General features: G+C 48.0%; 1 protein-coding gene across 2 annotated transcripts; it reads left to right on the top strand.

Moving 5' to 3' along the window:
* Window positions 1-53: 53 nt before the first annotated feature.
* On the top strand, window positions 54-15,652 carry unm_sa1614 (un-named sa1614). Of its 2 annotated transcripts, none has more exons than XM_086200133.1 (28): window positions 54-949; window positions 4,231-4,303; window positions 4,402-4,547; window positions 4,713-4,787; window positions 4,994-5,043; window positions 6,006-6,135; window positions 6,272-6,357; window positions 6,484-6,559; window positions 7,434-7,514; window positions 7,630-7,727; window positions 7,957-8,026; window positions 8,248-8,335; window positions 8,640-8,688; window positions 8,838-9,010; window positions 9,556-9,689; window positions 10,330-10,421; window positions 10,546-10,729; window positions 11,101-11,183; window positions 11,322-11,437; window positions 11,880-11,947; window positions 12,041-12,148; window positions 12,470-12,731; window positions 12,980-13,147; window positions 13,282-13,345; window positions 14,134-14,177; window positions 14,623-14,777; window positions 14,867-14,992; window positions 15,425-15,652. In XM_086200133.1, exons 1-28 carry the CDS (start codon window positions 824-826, stop codon window positions 15,497-15,499), a joined length of 3,000 nt encoding a protein of 999 aa, XP_086056259.1. In that variant the 5' UTR covers window positions 54-823; the 3' UTR covers window positions 15,500-15,652. The 2 variants fall into 2 exon arrangements, with proteins under 2 accessions (XP_086056259.1, XP_086056258.1); XM_086200132.1 differs by having other exon boundaries at window positions 11,098-11,183.
* The last annotated feature ends 1,084 nt before the right edge of the window (window positions 15,653-16,736 follow it).

Here is a 16,736-nt window from a genome sequence, read left to right as displayed (position 1 = left end):
GAAACTGGAGTGACGGCTGTCTGGGGGACCCTGGGTTCTGGTTTACAGTCTACCCAGTACAACCTCTGTGGTAGGGGCAGTTGCGCTTGCGCGCCCCCCCGCGGTACGCAGCTCCGCCGCTGTTCACGCGTGGACGCGCATCTCCATGCGGTGGGAGTAAAGACGGAAAAAAGCGTTACCACAAAAAAAAAAAATATCAGTAAACGATGAGAAGACATGAGGCGGTTCACGCAGCGGGGCGCTGAGTCCGGGTTTATTCGCTCATCTAAAGCCGGTCCCGAGGTCCAGGGGGTCCGGTTCTCCTCACGGCTCCTCCGCTCTTTGTCAGCAGGTTCATTCACGGACACCCGGGCGGGTTTTATCTGAATGAAGTCGCTCTAGCAGAGACACACTCGCTGCCGTTAATACGGTAATGAGCCGGAGTGGAATTGGTTTTTTTTCTTCTTACACACCTCTTTTTTTTTTCTTTACCGGGAAAGCTGCTTTGTTTCGGATTTAATTCCTGCTGGATTTAATCACCTTTTGTGTGGAGACCGAAGCGGCTGATGCTGCGGTTCACATGAGTCACTGTGACAGGAACCACCGGAACAATCAATTACTGCTGGATCAACCTGCAAATGTTCGTTTCCAGGGTCTGGCTGGTGGGATTATTTCACTCCTGCACGGGTTTTATCATCATCCCAGTTACGTTATTTTAATATTATTCTGGTCCCAGTGGAAGGGCTTTGGGTTTGCTTCCCTCGGTCCCGTGCGGGATCCCGTCAGATCCGACCGGGTTGTTTCCGGGCCTGTCCCGAGCTGACGCGGATTCGGGAGCAGCACCATGCCGGAGTGCGTGTCGGTGTCAGAGTTCGTGCAGGAGGTTCAGGAGGACTGGAGCTCCCCGACCACCTCCTCCTTCACCGCCAAGATGACCAGCTGCAGGAACACCGTCTACCTGCTGGAGGAGGTCAGTACCGGCTCTGGCTGGAGGGTGGACACGGCTCAAGGTCTCACATCTGGGGGGGGGGGGGGTTAGTCTCACTAAGTCCGACCTAGTGGACTAAGTGTTTATTTAGATTGCATCCTGCTGTCAGGGCCGAGCTTAACTGCTCGGGGGCGACCAGGCTAAAACTCCTCAGCAGCCCAGCCCCCGGCCCCCGGATCTGTTCACGGGTGCAGCTTTCACGCAGGAAGGAGCTATAAATGTTTACCTTCACCAATAAATCACCTGGTGTTTTCATGCTGAGCTGAAGTAGTAAAAATAGAATTGATTCTGGCAAATGTTGATACTTGTAGATGGAACTGAAGGAATAAGGGGACCTGAAAGTACGAGATCCCTGGTCCTTATGGTGTACTGGGTTCACACAGGGTTCACCAAAATCCTGGAAGACTCATCAAATTTGACCTGGAAAAGTTTTTGAAAAATACATGAACCCAGATTTGTTTTTGGTTTTTTTTTTCAAAGTCGTGGAAATTTCCCTCCCAACAGCGGTGCAGCTTGTCGGTAGTGTTAGGCAAACGCGGGCTGGTACATTCCAACATGGATATTTGGGTTTATTTTTCACATGTAAACAAATTTCAAGCGATAAATGACCGTGAACATTTTCCTGAGAGGCGCCGACACATCACGCAAATACACTGGTAACCGCGTGAGTGAATGATTTACAGCACCACGCGATTTAATGAGCCTGCAGAGATGTTTCCCGTTAAAATTTTCCTGATTAATCCAAGAATGAACCAGTCACAGCCCTGCAGGCTTTGCTGACTCATGAAAAACAAGGATGTTACCTGTTAAAAGATGAAAAGATCGTTTGGTTTCCTGCATACGTTTTTCTTTCGCCCATAAATCTCGTATCTACCACGCCCCCCCCCCCCCCCCCCCCCCATCATCTGGGTTCCGAAACGACAGTGAGCAAAGCAGACGAGACTCCAGGGAACGCTTGGGGCCGATATTGGAGATGAGCCGATATTGGAGATGAGCCGATACTGGAGATGAGCCGATATTGGAGATGAGCCGATACTGGAGATGAGCCGATGTTATCGCACGCCTCTGTCACACGCTTGCGTTTTATCAGAGCTGAACTTTGACGATCAGACGTCGCCCGGGCGTTTTGCACCGTCTTCTTTAAGCCTGCGTGCCTTTGCGCTGAGGACGCAGCCACAAACGGGGTCCTTTTCTGTGCACCTGCCGAGCTTGATGGTAACTTGGAGTTTGGTTCTTTTGGGATCCACAGATTTTTACTGTTAGCTGCAGGCTGCAGGACATCCAGGGGGGCGTGGCCACACTGTGTCGTTGCTGTATTTTAATACTGTTTCAAAAAGTTCTTTTTTTTTTCTCTCTCTCTGAACACGCTTTGGAATCCAAAATGTGCCCAAACGTCTGCTGTGAGGCCTGCGAGTGTGTCAACCGTGGTTGTTGTTGTTGCTGTTGTTGAGTAGATGTTGCTTGGCACAACAAACTAAGTGGCGCCACCTGCAGGTCACCCTGTTTGGGATCAGAGGCCTGCTGCCAGATCCTGAGGATGGATCCCGTTGAGAAAAGAACCGCGGCAAACAGCCCCGGCAGGTGTGAAAGCCCCCTCACAGGGAAGGTGACCAGAATGTCCCACGTCCTCGGTTGTCCTCACAATGACGGGTGAAATCTTCAATTTGGACTCAAAAAAAAAAAAAAAAGAGAAAAAACAGGAAGCTCTTAAAAGTGCATAAATAATCTCAGACACAGACCCTCGCCAGCCGCCCCTCTTAATTCCTACAGAGTTGGCACATGTTACACCGTGAACGGATTAATCCTCATTAGTGTCCATTGTTATGTCACTAAATGGTAGAGAAATGAATATGAATGAGGACGCCAAAGTCTCCTGCATCCTGCATGCTGATGCTGCATTCAGGGGAGCCTGGAAATGTAAACTTTTATGATTAAAAAAAAATAATATGGAAAACAGCATTTTATTTTGCGCACAGTTGAGTGGATTTAATTTCCTGATGAGGACTGTTGTAATCCCACCGACACCTCATTCATCCAACAAGTCGTAAAATGTAGAGGAGCTGAACGGGCCGCTGTACTTATGGGAACACTCAAACACGTTTTGTCACGTCTCGGCGGTCCAGTTCGGAGTCACGTGCTCCGTCCAGCCTCCCGTCACTCACTCACTCAAGCTGACGCTAAACGTGCTGCTCATCAGTCACTGCCGCCCCACCCGATCATCTTGTCCAGCTTCCTGCGTTCACTCAGATGGGAATCCTGGATTGTTGTGTAACTCGTCTTCGTCTCCATCACACGTTGCTGCTCTCAGTAGAATGCATTTTCTAGAGATAAATGATGAAGTCTTTCCCCTTAAGTGCTTTTAAAAAAAAATCATATTTCAAGTCCCGATTATATATTTTTTTCTCTTACAAATGTTATCCATCCATTTTTTTACCTCTTATCCTGTTAAGGGTCACGGGGTGGGGGGTGGAGCCTATCCCAGCAGCCTTCACCCTGGACAGGTCACCAGTCCATCAGGGCCAACACGTATAGACAGACAACCGTTGGCTCTCACAGTCACGCCTACAGTCAATTTAGAGTCTGGATTAACCTGGTCCCTCTTGATGTCTTTGGACTGTGGAGGAAGCTGGAGTACCAGAGAGAACCCACGCAGGAACAGGGAGAACATGGAGACTCACACAGAAAGATCCTGTGATCCAGCCTGGGCTTGAACCCTGAACCTTCTTGCTGTGAGGCCACAGTGCTGACCGCTGCACCACCGTGCCGCCCTCTTATAAATTTTACAAATTAAATAATGATAAAATAAATGATGAAGCACTTCAATCATGTGATGATGAGGCTCGTCACCGTCAGGGCCGACACCAGAAGTGAACAGAGCACCTCGCTGAGATATCAGTTGTTCAGATTTCCAAGAAGTTCATCCGCTGGTGAAGTGTCTCTGTAAAGCCGCGCGGCTTCGACCTCAAATGCTGCAAGTTTCCATTTAGAATTGCGACGCCTGACTTCCGCTGCGTCACGGCGTGATGGGGGCCGATGGGATCCAGACGGCCCGTTGTCACAGAACAAAGCTCGTCCTCTGCGTGTGTGCTGAGTCAGCAGGTGAATTACTGCCTGTCCTCCCGCTGCCACACGTGAACACACTCACTCACACTCAGCACATTCACTGATGGAGGATTTAAACACCGCTGAGGTTCAGTGTGTGTGTGTGTGCGTGCGTGCGTGCGTGCGTGCGTGCGTGCGTGCGTGTGTGTGTGTGTTTTCAGGCTCTGGACAGTGACCGGTTGATACTGCAGAAGATGAAAAAAGCAGCTAAAGCTAAATACACATCAGGACAAGGTATACACACACACACACACACAAACACACGTGCGCGCGCACACACACACACACACACACACACACACACACACACTAACACCATCTCTCTCTGTCAGATCATGTGTCTCACCTGGAGCAGTACATTCATTCCATGGAAAAGCTGTCAGTCAACTGCCACTCCAACGGGGAGGTGGAGGTTGGCTCCGCCTTGTGCCGCCTGGCGGACTTCTCTAAGGAACTGGTTTCTCCCATGAAGAACCTGGTGAGTCATCGGAGGAGGCGCCAAACTCCGCCGAGGAAAAACCTCCAATTAAACACACACATCATCAGATCTCACCTGGTTCACGCTGAATGTTTTACAAATTGACTTTCTGCATAATGGATGTCCTGTGTTCGTGTGTGTGTGTGTGTGTGTGTGTGTGTGTAGTTAAAGAGCATGCTCCACAACATCAACTTCTTCCTGGACTCTCTGGTGAAAGGAGACCTGCGGGAGGTGAAGGGGGTGAGCACTTGGGTGATATTTTTAAACTCAGACAGTCCAGTAGAAGCGCGAATGTCATTTTGACCTCTCTGCATCAGGAGGAGGCCGTCTGCTGCCTGATATTTTACAGTAGATACTGTAAATCTGTGTGTCCTACATGGGAAGCGTTTCGTCTGCTTAACGCAGTCAATCGATCACCAACCTGTAACTGATCTCTCTGTCTGCAGGATCTGAAAAAGCCCTTCGACAGAGCCTGGAGGGACTACGAGAGCAGATTGTGAGTGGCGCTTCAGTTAACGAACTTGAATGGATTTCAGACGCAGCTGATGTTTGTTTGTATTCTCCCGGCTCTTTAAACCTGCCTGAAGTTTACATGGAGCTGCTGCCATGGGTGTTTGCAGTTTATAGACAGCTGGGATTTACGTGATTGAGAATTTTATGAGAACTTGCGCATTCAGTGAATGAGCCCATAAACAGGGCTCCAGGTGTCATTATCACGTATTTATATGCTCCTGTGCAGGGGGGAAGTGCTAGGAGTTGTCGGGCCATTTCTCGGGAACACTGTGAGGAAGTTTCTTCACATTTTGCGCAAACGTCCGCTCGGACATAAAGATGAACCCAGAAAGGTTGCGGTATCTCAGGAATGCCTTGAGGAAATCGCTTCTAACGCCCACTGGGGATTTGACAGTTGAGTGTTTTTACCTCTCCGTCCCTGCTGGGACGAGGGTGCAGGGGCAGTTCTGCGACGCGTGTGACTTCATTGTACGTCGCGCAGTTCCCTCTGTTGACGAGGCAAAGTTTCCACTCAAAACTGAAGTGAATGTGTGCCGGTTCGCTAGACAGAACCAAGGGAAGCCTGTGAGAACCAGCACCAGTGTAGTGGGGACGGAGGGCGCCGATGATTAGTTACATTAATTCTGTGTGTATTCTCTTCCTCCGGTTGGCCGTGCTAACAGGTTTTTGGACCCCTGGTACGACTTACTGGCTTCCCAGTATGATACTTGAAGCTTTGCAGCATGAATTTCTGTGAATTCTCCTACAAACAGATCAGAACAGGTGGTTTTATGTGTCCCGTTATTTAGTCGAACCGATTGAACGGAGGGATGTTTGAGCTGATCTTGCCTGATAGGATATCAGAGGAGGCGGGAAATTGTGAGAGAGATGTAAGATGAAAATAGGAAGTCTGTGTGTGTGTGTGTGTGTGTGTGTGTGTGTGTGTGTGTGTGTGTGTGCGCGCAGTAAGCAAGTGGAGAAGGAGAAGCGGGAGCTAGCTCGGCAGTACGGGATGGTGAGGAGTGAGGTGAGCGGAGGAGAGATCGCGGAGGAGCTCGAGAAGGAGAGGCGCTCCTTCCAACTGAGCATGTGTGAGGTCAGTGGCTCCGCCTTCTTCACCTCCTTCACCTTTTTTCCTCCTTTCATTGTACTTCATTTTCTCTCTCTCTCTCTCTCTCTCACACATACACACACACACACACACACACACACACACACACCGCCCCTCTCAGTATCTCATCAAGGTCAATGAGATAAAGACAAAGAGGGGAGTGGACCTGCTGCAGAACCTCATCAAACACTACCACAGCCACAACAAGTAAGAACACACACACATGCACACACACCAGGGTGAAAACATGCAGAGACGCTGTTGAATTAAATCCTGTGTGTGTGTGTGTGTGTGTGTGTGTGTGTGTGTGTGTGTGTGTGTGTGTGTGCGCAGTTTTCTGCAGGAGTGTGTTTCCACCACTCAGAGATTGAAGCAGTACATGGAGGAGCTGAATGGGGTCCTGATCACGGTACGACCTCAGCAAACACGTTTAGAACTGGGCCTGAAAAAAGAGCTGCAGCCTCAAGGGGGCGCCAGGTGTTTGTGGGAGCACATCCATCCATCCGTCCGTCCATTGTCTTCTGCTTATTCCTACATTAATGGTTGTGGGGGGGCTGGGGCCTATCCCAGGTTCACCCTGGACAGGTCACCAGTCCATCGCAGGGCCAACATAGAGAGACGAACAACCATTCACACTCACAGTCACACCTACGGTCAACTTAGAGTCTGGATTAACCTGGTCCCCTCTTGATGTCTTTGGACTGTGGAGGAAGCTGGAGTACCAGAGAGAACCCACACAGGAACAGGGAGAACATGGAGACTCACACAGAAAGATCCCGTGCTCCAGCCGGGACTCGAACCCGGAACCTTCTTGCTGTGAGGCCACAGTGCTGACCGCTGCACCACCGTGCCGCCCCCTGTGGGAGCACATTGATAACTAAATTACCTCAGTCGCCCCCCCCCCCCCCCCATCCCACCCCCCAGGAGAGGTGAAGTGATTGATTCGTGTTTTTTTTGGTTTGTTTGCTGGCTGATTAGTAGTACTAGGGGCAAACACTTAAACAGAGATTTTCACAAACTTTTTTTTGGGGACAAACCCATTAAATCAGGGGCTTGTTAGCGAATCCGTTTTTTTAAAATCATTTCTACTTTTTGGACAGGCCTTGCTTGCTCCTACAGTGTCAATTATATCTTCAGGCTGTTTTTTTTCTCTCTCGATGGACTCGTCCAGGCTCCGTAGGAAATACAGATTTTATGAATTTATTGGACTTTTTAAGCAAAAAAAAATTATGTGTGTTTGTGTGGGTTTGTGCGTGTATGTGTGTGTGTGTGTGTGTTCCCAGGTGAAGCAGCGTCAGGAGGAGGAGAAGAAGCAGTTGGTGTCACTCAGAGATCAGCTGAGGCCAGTTGTTCACACAGAGCAAGTGAGACACACACACACACACACGCGTGCGCGCGACACAAACTAATTCACGATAATACAGTTCAAAAGATGGTGTGTGTGTGTGTGTGTGTGTGTGTGTGTGTGTGTGTGTGTAGGACTCTTTACCTAAGCAGGTCTACAGTATGCATCAGCTGCTGGGAGACAAGCAGTATGGGACGGAGAGAACAGGGTTCCTGTACAAGAAGAGTGACGGGTACCACGCACACTCATTACTGCACACCAGGTTTTCCTCTGTTGTTGTGATGAATGTATTTGATATGGAGTGACTCGTGACTCGTTCTCAGGATGTATCACGTGACCCTCCGTGCAGGTCATTCATAGGCTGTGAACTGGTGTGTACTGTCAGAAACTGGTACTCTGGGGGCGGCGGTGACGTTAGCGGCCATACAAGTACTAAAACTACACGTCTGATTGTGTTTCAGGTTGAGGAAAATGTGGCAGAAGAGGAAATGTTCCGTTCACAACTGTTACCTGACCATCGCACACGCTACTGTGAGCTCGCCTGTGTGTGTGTGTGTGTGTGTGTGTGTGTGACGCGCTGCAACCGCTGACCTTTAACTTCTCTGATGCTGTCAACATTAACGCGTGAAGTCCAGCCATTCCTCTGTTGACTTTGTCCGCCACCTCTCAAGTGCGCTGACCTGAACTGACTGTTTATAGGAATAAAGTTTTGATTGAATGATTCTTAATTAGTGCGTCTTTGTCTCTTTCAGCCAAACAAACCTCCCACCAGGCTCAACCTGCTCACCTGTCAGGTTAAACCCAGCGTGGAGGACAAGAAATGCTTCGACCTCATCTCTCGTAAGACCATGAGTTCACCATGTATGGGCAGCGCCCCCCCCCCCCCCCCCCCCATTTTCACATCTTAAACAAACCAGGATTTAAGGATTCAAATTTTGTTGATGATCGGGATGTGAGTTGATTAAACGGTGGGACGTTATATTGTTGGGGTTCATTTTTATCGCACTTTTAATTCTTGTTTGTTTTTAATGGTGCGCAGGAGTTAAATAATGGGAGAAAAATCATTGCTGGGTTGCCGTTCACACGTCGTATTGCGATTTAAACGCTTTCAACACACTCATTACGTGACAACTTTATCGCGCAGATAATCGGACCTACCACTTCCTGGCTGAGGACGAGGGCGAGTGTGTGGCGTAAGTCGGAGATCAACTTCCCTCTGGCATCGTGCTTGTATCTGTGTTGGTGATCATGAAAATGAAAACAAACCCTTAAAATGTTTGTGTGTGTGTGTGTGTGTGTGTGTGTGTGTGTGTGTGTGCGCGTGTGTGTCGTGGGGGGTTAGTTGGATATCTGTGCTCAGCAACAGTAAACAGGAGGCTCTGAGTGTGGCCTTGGATGGGGGGAGGAGAGGGGCAGGAGGCGGGGAGAGCAGCATGGAGGATCTCACCCGGGCCATCACTGATGACATCAGACGGATGCCAGGGAACAGCAGCTGCTGTGACTGTGGAGCTCCAGGTAGCTGATCAACCAATCGATCAATCAATGCCACGTCATGTACACCATCTTTAACCAGATTAAAGATAATCCAAGCCCACTAGAAACTTCATCTAAGCAGGTTTGTCTCATTGAGAAGTCGATCTTGGTTTCCCAGAACCTTGGAAGGCGCGTGGCGACCACGTCAGTGCAGAAAAACGATATATCGATTGCCAGTTATTCTCAGGAGATTTCATAGATACGTTTAATTTAATCCAAAAACATTAAAAAAAACAAAACACACACACACAAAAGTGAGACGTCGCAGAATTACAGTTCAAAAATGTAAAGATTGTTTTAAGTCTGTTGAACTTAAAAGATTTTGATAATGCAAACAAAAAAAAACTTTCAAAAATGTGTTTTTGTTTTTTTTTGGGGGGGGGGGGGTGTGTGTAATTTAAACAATAAAACCCAGAATACGAGGACGCACGTTCAAGCGCCAACTGACGTCAGCTGCACTTTGCTGTTTCTAATCTGGACTCTACTGCTGGTGAAAGCAGTCTGACGGGTGTCAACTCGGTCTGTAGATCCTGGATGGCTCTCAACTAACTTGGGTATCCTGACGTGTATCGAGTGTTCAGGGATCCACCGAGAGATGGGGGTCCATGTGTCCAGGATCCAGTCTCTAAGCCTAGACAGTCTGGGGACCTCAGACCTGTTGGTATGTCAGAGTCTATTATAAATCCCTCCTGTTGTCAGTACATAAACTCTGCACTTGGATTAATTTATTAATTAATCCCATGCCACTGTAATCTGTGCCCCCAGTTTTGCGGCCCATGCCCGTGGATTTGCCTCAATGCGTATGATGTATATTTTACCCAGCTTTCTGCTGCGAGAGCTGCTGCAGACAAGCCTTGATTACACACCTCGCTTTTTTTCTAACCTCTCCAGCCCTGGAAGTGTTTCAGCAGAATGGGAATGTTATCTCTGGAATTCAGGAGTGCCTGAAATAACTCCTCTTACTCCACAGCCAGGGTTTATCTGGTTTGTAGTCCGACAGTGCGCCGGGTGCTGGAGGCAGACTGAACCCTGGCTCCCGTGATTAAAACTTAGAAATGACACGGTTGTGTAGACAGAAGTGGCTGCAGAGCTCACAGTCGAGCCTAATTACCCCCCCGTCAACCTGAGTGGGGATGAAATGAGCCCTTCAAGACTTTCCAAATGTGGATGATGTGATGATAATTTAGTTATTTTGTGGGGGTGTTGGGAGGCTAAAAACGAACCGATCTACCATTTCACCGCTGCTCCGAGTCTGTAGGTTAGCAGTTTACCGCTCTGACATTCTATCTTCACTCTCCCAGCTGGCCAGAAATGTTGGTAATTCTGGTTTTAATGAGATACTGGAGGCAAACCTGCTGAGCCCATCGCTGAAGCCGTCCCAGCACAGCCACATGTGAGACACACACACACACACACACACACACACACACACACTTTTTGAAAAAGCATATTGTTACCTTGCTAACAACTTTATTTTGTGTGTGTGTGTGCGTGTGTGCCTGCCTGCCTGCCTGCAGGACGGAGCGAAAAGAATTTATTCAATCCAAATATCAGGACGTCCATTTTGTGAGGAGGAGCCACAGTTCTGCTGCGGCGCTGCGAGTCCTGCAGGAGGCGACCAAGAGCTGCGACATCTACAGTTTAATTCAGCTGTACGCTCAGAGGACGGAGCTCAGCCACCCGCTACACACACACATACAGGTACACACACACACACACGGAATGCCATCCATACACATGAGTAAGCAGCCCATGGTGCAGCTTAGGGGTCACCCACTTTGTGTAAAAAGAACCTCTTTGTGCTGATGATTTGACTTGTGGACGACTTGTTCCATTAGAATAGTGAGGGGTCAAATAAAGGTCGCCATCCTTCTGTGTTTTTTTGGTTCATCCTGTAGGCGGCAGTATTGAGGCAATACGACTGGATTCAAACGTTTCCCCAGCTTCCTTGTTCATGCATTTGTGGCTATAATACAAAACAGGATTGTTTGGGGTGACTGGCAGGTCACCACCTCAAATTGTGCTCTGGTAGCTGTAACACACACAGCAGTATGTTTCCATGCCAACAGGAGAAAGGGGAGACGGCGCTCCATCTAGCCGTCCTATTGGCCGACAGGACATCGCTGCACATCCTGGATTTCCTGGCTCAAAACTGGTTTGTCTGCTTGTTTATTACGAGTTATTACGCCCTAATCGCCAACACGTGTAAAAAATGTTGTTGTTTTTACCTGTGTATGTGTTTTTGTGTATGTGTGTGTGTGTGCGCACGCGCACGTGCATGTTTGTTTTGTAGCTCCAATGTGGATGTACAGACAACAGCTGGAAACACGGCGCTCCACTACAGCTGCCTGCACAACAAGAGTGACTGTGTGAAGCTGCTGCTGAGAGCACGAGCCAACACACACATCAGTAATACACACACACACACACACACACACACACACACACACACACACACACACACACACACACACACACAAACATTTGTTGCTGACAGTAGGCTGATCACAGGAAATGAGAGAGAGATGCTGTGGTACAAAAGTTCATGGTTGGGCTCAGAGGGGCGAGGACGGGGTGAAAGAGGGGACATTTTTGGAAAGAGAGAACTTTTTGGAAAAACAGTTTTTAGAGAAAGAGAATATTTATATCAAGTGACAGTGGGTTTTTTTCAACAGTGGATATATTTTTGGTAAATTATGACATCTATATTTTTAGACACGCTCAGAAATGTCAAAGGACTTGAGCACACAAACACCTTTTTCTGTCTTTGATTGTAATGTCAAAGGATATTTTAGCAATATCATTATTATTATTAGACGATATTAATAATTTAATTATCTCTCTTTGACAGAGAACGAGTTAGGAGAGACGGCCCTGGACGTGAGCCGCCGGTTGAAGCACAGCCACTGTGAGGCGCTGGTGAGCTCATCACGGATTAGCGGTTAGAAAATCTCTTGTATGTGTTTAACACGCAACGCTGAAGCCACGCCGACTGTCACTGTGCTCGTGCAGCTGCAGCAGGCCCAGTCCAACCAGTTTGACCACCACGTCCACGTCGAGTACGAGTGGAGGCTTCGTCACGACGACGTCTACGACAGTGACGATGACTTTGACGACAGGGTAACCATGGCTACATGGACATTTATTATTATGGTCACGATGCTCCGTATGAGCGTTTGACCACAGGACGGAGACCATGCTGTCCCGCCTTTATTGTGAAAACTAAAAATATCAAACTGCTGCTTGAATTCGCTGTATTTCTTGGTAAACCACCAGTTGGGAACCTCAGCCAGACATCATTCATCCCCCTTCTTGATAAACTGATGTGCTGTCATGCTCAAACCCTCCAGTACCCATGGGTCTTTGAGGCTGTTGCCATGGCGATGACTCATTATTTTCAAGCCTTCCATGAACTCACGGCGTCTTGCTCCTCTGTTTCAGAATGGTCCCATGAAGAAGGAGCGCTGCGCCTCCTCCTCCTTCTCCTTCTCGTCCCGTCCCTTCAGCTTCAGTCAGTCCACCTCCCTCTCCTCTGTCTCCTCGCCCTACTGTGGTCCAGCGGGAGGAGGTGGGGGTCTGCTCAGTGTGGGGAGGAGATTGGCCATGGCAATGGAGCTGAACAATCGCCCTTCAGCGTTTGTGCCCAGCCCCCCTCCACCTCCCCCGTCCTCCCCTGCACCCCCGCTGCCCCCCAGGGTCAAAGGTGATTGTTGCTTGGGTTATAATTCCACCTGTTTTCAGGAATGGAGACAGATGAAAGGCCAGGGGAGTGTTGACTCTGACTGACAGGTCGGAGGCTGGAGGTGTCAAGTTTGTTGCAATCAGCGAATAAAACCTGAACCAGATGAGAAAAAGAAACAAGGAGGCTTCTGTCCTCAGAAATATCAACACAGAAAACGGGTAAATTCAGAGGGAGAATCTCATTTGCATCCCTGCTTTGTTGTCCTGTAGCCCCCAGTGTTCCTCCTCCTCCTCCTCCTGCTGGGAGGGAGGGAGTGGGGGAGGAAGAGGAGCAGGATGGGGAGGTCTTCTTCCCCCTGATGGGAAACAGAAAGTCGACCCCTCCCCCTCCCATTGCCGTCCGACACAAGAGAAGCTGCTCCGAGTCCAGCAAGCACGGTAACATCAGAGGGGCACGCTGCAATTAATCGGTCTCAGTCATAGTGTTATTAACTGTATGTGTGTGTGTGTGTGTGTGTGTGTGTGTGTGTGTGTGTGTGTGCGTGCGCGTGCGTGCGTGCTTGTGCCTGTAGATTACGGGTTGCCAACCAGTCCCAGGATCTACAGTGGTCCAGATTCCTCCTTTAAGAAGTGTGTGTGAGTATCTGAGTCACTGTGACCTGATATCACAACAAACCGCAGCAGGAGGCTTTTCACTGAAGCAGCTCGTCAACACCCCGGCTGTGTTTACCGCTAAAATCACGCTCCTTTTTCTTTACGTTTTTTTTCTTCAATATGGCAAGAAAAACAAAGAAAGAGGAGAAATCCAGCATCAAGAGAAACTTGACTCTGTTGCTCAGGGGAAAAAAACACCCCTGCACTCTTAGAGGGTTTAAAGTGAAGAAGATGTAGTTTTTCTGGTCTAAATGATGGATGGTCAAACGGTATAAGAGGTTAATTAAATGATCACCACCTACAGCACACACACACACACACACACACACACACACACACACACACACACACACACACCTGTAAGCAGTATTGAGTTGGTGTTGTTGCTTGATGCATCTGTCGACCAAAGAAACGTAATATCTCGTTTAAATTTTGATAAACGAAGTGACAATTAAAATCCTGTTTAAAAGATATGGCCTGCAAAAGAGAGAGAGAGAGAGTGACAGAGAGAGACAGAAAGACAGAGAGAAATGGATGAGTTCATTGAAAAGCTGCCCTCTAGTGGACTGTAGTGTAGATGCGGGTCTTGCGTCTGAACAGAGGCCCTCCTCCATTACATTTAGAAATACTCTACTTATACATTACATATACTTCTTCCGTGGACTGAATATGCAGTATTCTAAAGGACAATACAAAGTGAATGTATTTTGCACCGGAACCTTCACGTTTCCGCCCTGTTCCTCCCTCTTTGTCTGTCTGTCCCCCAACAGTCCGGCGTCTCCTCTGGGCTCACTGGCTGAACGACCAGACAGAGGTACTTCCTGTCCGCACACATGCGGCGTCTTCCTCTCAGATCCCTTTATTCTTCTTCTTCTTATTATTATTATTTTAAATCTCAGGTTGCTCTCGTAGTATTACTCCTAAAAAATTACACATTTCGGTTCATTCCAAGATTAAGTTAAAATGTTTTACTATGTAGATATACAACTGATTTTTTTTTTTTTTTTTTTAAAGAGAGAGAAAGAAATATTCCAATGGGCTTTATTTTTTGCTAAATTATGTGACCCAACTCACATGGTGAGTTGTAAATATCCGCTGTAACCCTGTTGAGGTCACATGTGACTCGACATCTTTGGCTTCTAATCCAAAAATGACTGTAAAAGAATGTTAATTTGGTTGCCGTGACGGAATGAATCTCTTTCTTGTCGTCTTCCTCCTTTAAGTTTCTTTCCATTGCTCTTCTTCTTTGTGTGTCGGAGGTTTCCGGAGGGCGGATAGCGACACTAGCTCCACCCACTTCCTGCATAATGCCACCAGAGCGTCACCCACCCAATCTCCCACCAATCAGCATTCACAGAACTTCGAGGGTGACAGTCGAGGCCCCGCCCCCCAGCCGCTTCCTCGCAGGTCATTGGTGAGTTACACTGGCTCTCTTTTATAATTATTCAGATGTGGTTTTTGTTCAAACTAGAAGGATTGATATCATCTGCATGTGTCCATTAGCCTCGGGGGGCGTCGAGCCGGCGTGCTCAGGCGCTCTACGACTGCCAAGCCGACCACCATGACGAGCTGAGCTTCTCCGAGGGACAGGTGCTGGTGGTTCTGGGACGGGAGGACAGCGATTGGTGGGTATGTATCAACGCCGAGTTCACCTTCGGGTGTTAGCATGCTAACTGTTGCTACTAAGTTCAGCTGAGGAGGACACAAGTACAAATAGCTTAGCAGGTATATGGCAAGGACTCAAGAGAAGTAGAGGCACCGCCACATTTGTCCAGAGGGGGGCGTGAATGTCTAAATTTCATCTGGTCGGTGTTTTAAAGGAGCAAAAGACACCTCATTTATGATCCACTTGATGAGTGATCCATTTTATCGCTGTTGAGTTATTCAGTGTGTGCCGGACTAACACGGTCAGGTGGCGACAGCAAGGGGGAGACTGGAATTTTGAGACTGAACTGTATTTTCTCTGAGTAATAAAATTCCCAAAGTGTGACTGAAACAAATATATTTTTGTCGGCGTTTCCAGATGTGCGTAAACGCGCGTGTGTGGTTGTGTGTTTGCAGCACGGTTACATCGAAGAGGAACCGGACCAGAGAGGTTTGTTTCCTTCTTCCTTTGTTCAGCTGCTCTCAGACTGACACCATCCCGGATCCGTCGAACTCCTGGACCTGCGGCATGAAGAAAGGGACCCTGGAGCTCAAGAGAACCGAGCCAGAATTGAAACAGACATTCAGGACTGCGGGTCTGCCGTGGACCAGGTCAGACCAGGTTCAGATCTGTTCCTACTCTACTCTACCTCTCATGACTGGAGTGATCTGGTCCTGTCCAGCTCCAGCATCCCTTGAGTTCACAAAATCACTGTCCAGCTTGTTGTCAACCATGTTGTCATAGCAACTGATGTCTCCTTGCCTTTTGTTACCGCGGAAATGTTACAAACGACCTTTCATCTTGACAAGATTCACGACCGAAGTCCCTCGTTTATTCAAATGTGAACTGAAGTCATGATACGGGAACCTGCACGGGCGATTTTGCAACTATAAAATGTAAAAAAAAAAAAGAACAAAAAAAAAAATTTATAGTCGCAAGAATACACGAGTTTCTGAAATCATGTTTTCCACTGAGGGTCCCTCATACAGGGTCGTCACACATGTCGGGCTCAGCCTCCATTTTGTTAGGCATTTGATAATGTTGCCATGGCGACAACCTCGCACAAGCAGATCAGCAACGACTGAGACCTGATCTCGACGGTATTTTTATTCATTTGAAATTTAAGTTATATTTTATAAAGAAAGTAGCCCACCGGACCTTTTGATTTTGAAGTTTATCCGTATTTCTATTTTTAACTTTTAATTTATTTAGTTTTATGTATTCGTTTTGTTTTTTTTCCCGATTGTACAGAGAAAGCGCCACACCTGCCGCTTCTGCCCCAATTCAGAGTTAGTAGCCTCCTGAATCTGCTCGTCCTCCACGAGCGAGGACTCATTCAACGTGTGACCCGAGCACAAAGGATTATGGGATGTAAAAAAAAAACACACAAAAAAAAACAGAAGGACGACTTCTCTAACTTCAGGTAAAAATCAGCCTTTCAATCAGAACGCTGCCTTGTTGATTCAGTCTGTTAAAATGGGCGTCAGCGCCTGAAACGGGCGGCAGCTGAAGCTTCCAGCCGCCTTAGATGTCACACGATATCACAACGCCTTGGCGAGAGAGCAGGCAAGCGCACTGCTGCCCTCATGACAAAAAATAAATCAGCATTTTTCTCATCAGATCAAGGAAATTTTCGACTCTCTAAGGGCAGTGTGTAGGATCTCATGACATCTAGTGGTTGAAAAAGAGAAGGCAACCCCTCACCACGCCCCTCTCTTGGGAACAAAT

This window comes from Aulostomus chinensis, chromosome 3, assembly GCF_037954235.1.
Source record: "Aulostomus chinensis isolate RoL2024-O1b breed Wild chromosome 3, RoL_Achi_v1.0, whole genome shotgun sequence".
Taxonomy (NCBI): Eukaryota; Metazoa; Chordata; class Actinopteri; order Syngnathiformes; family Aulostomidae; genus Aulostomus; species Aulostomus chinensis.
This window is presented reverse-complemented; position numbering and strand designations above follow the sequence as displayed.